This window comes from Penaeus vannamei, chromosome 8, assembly GCF_042767895.1.
Source record: "Penaeus vannamei isolate JL-2024 chromosome 8, ASM4276789v1, whole genome shotgun sequence".
Classification (NCBI taxonomy): Eukaryota; Metazoa; Arthropoda; class Malacostraca; order Decapoda; family Penaeidae; genus Penaeus; species Penaeus vannamei.
In genome coordinates this window covers 693,998-698,997 of record NC_091556.1, presented here as the reverse complement: position 1 = coordinate 698,997, position 5,000 = coordinate 693,998, and the positions used below count along the sequence as shown (strand labels likewise).

The 5,000-nt window shown below is 51.5% G+C and overlaps 1 protein-coding gene across 1 annotated transcript in view; it reads right to left on the bottom strand.

Moving 5' to 3' along the window:
• Positions 1-5,000, bottom strand: part of LOC113812965 (uncharacterized) — a 14,768-nt gene that overhangs the window by 2,021 nt on the left and 7,747 nt on the right. Inside the window, exons 4-5 of the mRNA XM_070124839.1 lie at positions 4,391-4,555; positions 191-318 (exon numbers count right to left, since the gene is read on the bottom strand). Coding sequence (XP_069980940.1) covers positions 191-318; positions 4,391-4,555 — 293 coding nt within the window. The remainder of the gene's footprint in view (positions 1-190; positions 319-4,390; positions 4,556-5,000) is intronic.

Sequence of the window (5,000 nt, the reverse complement as noted above, 5' to 3'; positions counted from 1 at the left end):
CTGTAGTTTTTTTTAGCACTATCCTTCTGAGATCCTGCACCCAAGAAAAACACACACACACACGCACACAACCCACACACACACACAACCCCCCCCCCAACCCCCACACACACAACCCCCCCCCTCCCCACACACACACAACCCCCCCCCCCACACACACACACAAAACACTGCAACGTCGCCTCCTTACCTCATGAGCGTCGCGATGACCCTCCCGGCGCCCCCGTACTCCCTCGCGAGCACGGCGTTGGCCTGGCAGACGCTCCGCTGGAAGCAGCCCCTGGGTTCTTCGGGGTCGTCGGGCTCCCACCAGCCCTCCTGTGGCGAGTGGGGCGCGAGTTCAAGTTTTATGGTGTGGATGACTTTCGTTTTGAAGGGTTTGGTTAGGTTGGGTTGGGTTGGGTTAGGTTAGGTTAGGTTAGGTTAGGTTAGGCTAGGTTAGGTTAGGTTAGGTTAGGTTGGGCTGGGTTGGGTTGGGTTGGGTTGGGTTGGGTTAGGTTGGGCTGGGTTGGGTTGGGTTGGGTTGGGTTGGGTTGGGGGTGGGTTGGGTTGGGTTGGGTGGGGTTGGTTGGGTTAGGTAGGTTAGGTTAGGTTAGGTTGGGTTGGGTTGGGTTGGGTTGTTTTGGGTTGGGTTGGGTTGGGTTGTGTTGGGTTGGGTTGGGTTAGGTTAGGTTAGGTTAGTTAGGTTGGGTTGGGTGGGTTGGGTTGGGTTGGGTTGGGTTGGGTTGGGTTGGGTTGGGTTAGGTTAGGTTAGGTTAGGTTAGGTTAGGTTCGGTTAAGTTAGGTTAGGATAGGATAGGCTAAGTTAGGTTAGGTCAAGCTAGGTTAGGTTAGGTTAGGTTGGGTTGGGTTGGGCTGGGCTGGGTTGGGTTGGGTTGGGTTGGGTTGGGATAGGTTGGGTTAGGTTAGGTTAGGTTGGGTTAGGTTGGGTTGGGTTGGGTTTGGTTGGTTTAGGTTAGGTGGGTTGGGTTGGGTTAGGTTTGATTAGGTGGGTTGGGTTGAGTTGAGTTTGGTTGGTTTAGGTTAGGTGGGTTGGGTTGGGTTAGGTTGGGTTGGGTTGGGTTGGGTTGGGTTAGGTAGGGTTAAAATGGGTTAGGTAAGGTTAGGTTGGGTTGGGTTGGGTTGGGTTGGGTTGGGTTGGGTTGGGTTGGCTTAGGTTAGGTTAGGTTAGGTTAGGTTAGGTTGGATTAGGTTAGGTTAGGTTAGGTTGGGTTAGGTTAGGTTAGGTTAGGTTAGGTTAGGTTAGGTTGGGTTGGGTTGGGTTGGGTTGGGTTGGGTTGGGTTGGGTTGGGTTGGGTTGGGTTGGGTTGGGTTAGGTTGGGTTAGGTTAGGTTAGGTTAGGTTAGATGAGGTTAGGTTAGGTTAGGTTAGGTGAGGTTAGGTTGGGTTGGGTTAGGTTAGGTTAGGTTAGGTTAGGTTAGATGAGGTTAGGTTAGGCTAGGTTAGGTTAGGTTAGGTTAGGTTAGGTTAGGTTAGGTTAGGTTAGGTTAAGATACGTTAGGTTAGGTTAGGTTAGGTTAGGTTAGGTTAGGTTAGATAAGGTTAGGTTAGGTTAGGTTAGGTTGGGTTAGGTTAGGTTAGGTTAGGTTAGCCTAGGTTGGGTTAAATTAGATTAGTTTAGGTTAGGTTAGATGAGGTTAGGTTAGGTTAGTTAGTTAGAGTTAGGTTAGGTTAGGTTAGGTTAGGTTAGGTTAGGTTAGAGGTGTTGAGGTTAGGTTAGGTTAGGTTAGTTAGGGTTAGGTTACGTTAGGTTAGGTTAGGTAGGTTGGTGTTGGGTTGGTTGTTGGGTTGGGTTGGGTTGAGTGGTTGGGTTGGGTTGGGTTGGGTTGGGTTGAGTTGGGTTAGGTTAGGTTAGGTTAGGTTAGGTTAGATGAGGTTAGGTTTAGGTTAGTTAGTTGGGTTGGGTTAGGTTAGGTTAGGTTAGGTTAGGTTGATGAGGTTAGGTTAGGTTTGTGAGGTTAGATGAGTTAGGTTAGGTTAGGTTAGGTTAGCGTTAGATGAGGTTAGGTTAGGTTAGGTTAAGTTAGGTTAGGTTACGTTGGTTAGGTTCGGTTTGGTTAGGTTAGGTTAGGTTAGGTTAGGTTAGGCTAGGTTAGGTTAGGTTAGGTTAGGTTAGGTTAGGTTAGGGTTAGGTTTAGGTTAGGTTGAGGTTAGTAGGTTAGGTTAGGTTAGGTTAGGTTAGGTTAGATTAGGTTAGGTTAGGTTAGGTTAGGTTAGGTTAGGTTAGGTTAGGTTAGGTTAGGTTGGGTTAGGGTTAGTGGGCGGTGGAGCGTCTCTGGGTTTTCATGGGTCGTATATATATTTTTTTCATTGATCATATTTGTTTTTAATAAGGTTTCTGTACATTTGATCTAGTTAGGTCTATCTAAATTATAGGTGTTGGAGATGATGTGCATTTTACACGTTCATGTGAATTTGCAATTATTAGGAAAACCACGAATCCCTAAGCATAACACTGATTATATTATTTTTAAGATGTATCTCTCTCTCTCTCTCTCTCTCTCTCTCTCTCTCTCTCTCTCTCTCTCTCTCTCTCTCTCTCTCTATATATATATATATATATATATATATATATATATATATATATCTACGACATGACGTAAAAGAAGAAGAAGAAGAAGAAGAAAACAGGAAAAGAGCTTCACAACTCCACAACTTACAAAACCAGACAACAACAAATGCCCTCCACGACTTAAAGAACAACCCCTTCCCCCTTCCCTACCCACGACACAAGTTACAAAACACAACAGCCTCTGACACACGCCGCCCACTCCACGCCCACGAAACTCACCAACACACCACCACTCCACACGCCACGCCCACTCCACGCCCACGGAACTCACCAACACAACACCACGACACACGCCGCCCCCCTCCACGCCCACGAAACTCACCAACACAACACCACGACACACGCCGCGCCCACTCCACGCCCACGAAACTCACCAACACAACACCACGACACACGCCGCGCCCACTCCACGCTCACGAAACTCACCAACACAACAGCCTCTGACACACGCCCCCCACTCCACGCCCACGAAACTCACCAACACAACACCACGACACACGCCGCGCCCACTCCACGCCCACGAAACTCACCAACACAACACCACGACACACGCCGCGCCCACTCCACGCTCACGAAACTCACCAACACAACACCACGACACACGCCGCGCCACTCCACGCCCACGAAACTCACCAACACAACACCACGACACACGCCGCGCCCACTCCACGCTCACGAAACTCACCAGCACAGCACCACGACACACGCCCCCCACTCCACGCCCACGAAACTCACCAACACAACACCACTCCACACGCCGCCCCTCCACGCCCACGAAACTCACCAACACAACACCACTCCACACACCGCCCCCTCCACGCCCACGAAACTCACCAACACAACAGCCTCTGACACACGCCACGCCCTCCACGCCCACGAAACTCACCAACACAACACCACGACACACGCCGCCCACTCCACGCCCACGAAACTCACCAGCACAGCACCACGACACACGCCCCCCACTCCACGCCCACGAAACTCACCAATCACAACAACCACGACACACGCCGCCCCTCCACGCCCACGAAACTCACCAACACAACAGCCTCTGACACACGCCCCCCACTCCACGCCCACGAAACTCACCAACACAACACCACGACACACGCCGCCCCTCCACCCTCACGAAACTCACCAACACAACAGCCTCTGACACACGCCACGCCCTCCACGCCCACGAAACTCACCAACACAACAGCCTCTGACACACGCCGCCCACTCCACGCCCACGAAACTCACCAACGCAACACCACGACACACGCCGCCCCTCCACGCCCACCAAACTCACCAACGCAACACCACGACACACGCCGCCCCTCCACGCCCACGAAACTCACCAACACAACAGCCTCTGACACACGCCACGCCCAATCCACGCCCACGAAACTCACCAACACAACACCACTCCACACGCCACGCCCACTCCACGCCCACGAAACTCACCAACACAACACCACTCCACACGCCACGCCCACTCCACGCCCACGAAACTCACCAACACAACACCACTCCACACGCCACGCCCACTCCACGCCCACGAAACTCACCAACACAACACCACTCCACACGCCACGCCCACGAAACTCACCAACGCAACACCACTCCACACGCCACGCCCACGCCACGCCCACGAAACTCACCAACGCAACACCACTCCACACGCCACGCCCACGAAACTCACCAACACAACACCACTCCACACGCCACGCCCACGAAACTCACCAACACAACACCACTCCACACGCCACGCCCACGAAACTCACCAACGCAACACCACTCCACACGCCACGCCCACTCCACGCCCACGACACTCACCAGCAGCGGCACGACGATCCCCGGCAGCCTCTGCTGGAGGTCCTCCACCCCCCCGTCGGCGATGAAGTCCAGGATGTCAGCCTCGGGACGCCCCTCCGCCCACGGGCTTCCCGACGGCGCCCACCGCTTCCTCCGCCGCGCCGTCGTGATGTACTCGACGATGTCCTGGGGATGTGGGGGGGGGGGGAGGGTTAGTGAGGGGCGGGGGGATAAGGATGATGATGATGATTATGATAAGCATGAAATAATGATGATAATGAGGGATAAGGGTAATGAGGGGGGGGATAAGGATAACGATAATGATGATTATGATGAAATAATGATGATAATGAGGGATAAGGATAACGATAATGATGATTATGATGAAATAATGATGATAATGAGGGATAAGGATAATGATGATGATGATTATGATAAGGATGAAATAATGATGATAATGAGGGATAAGGATAATGATGATGATGATTATGATAAGGATGAAATGATGATGATAATGAGGGATAAGGATAATGATGATGATGATTATGATAAGGATGAAATGATGATGATAATGAGGGATAAGGATAATGATGATGATGATTATGATAAGGATGAAATGATGATGATAATG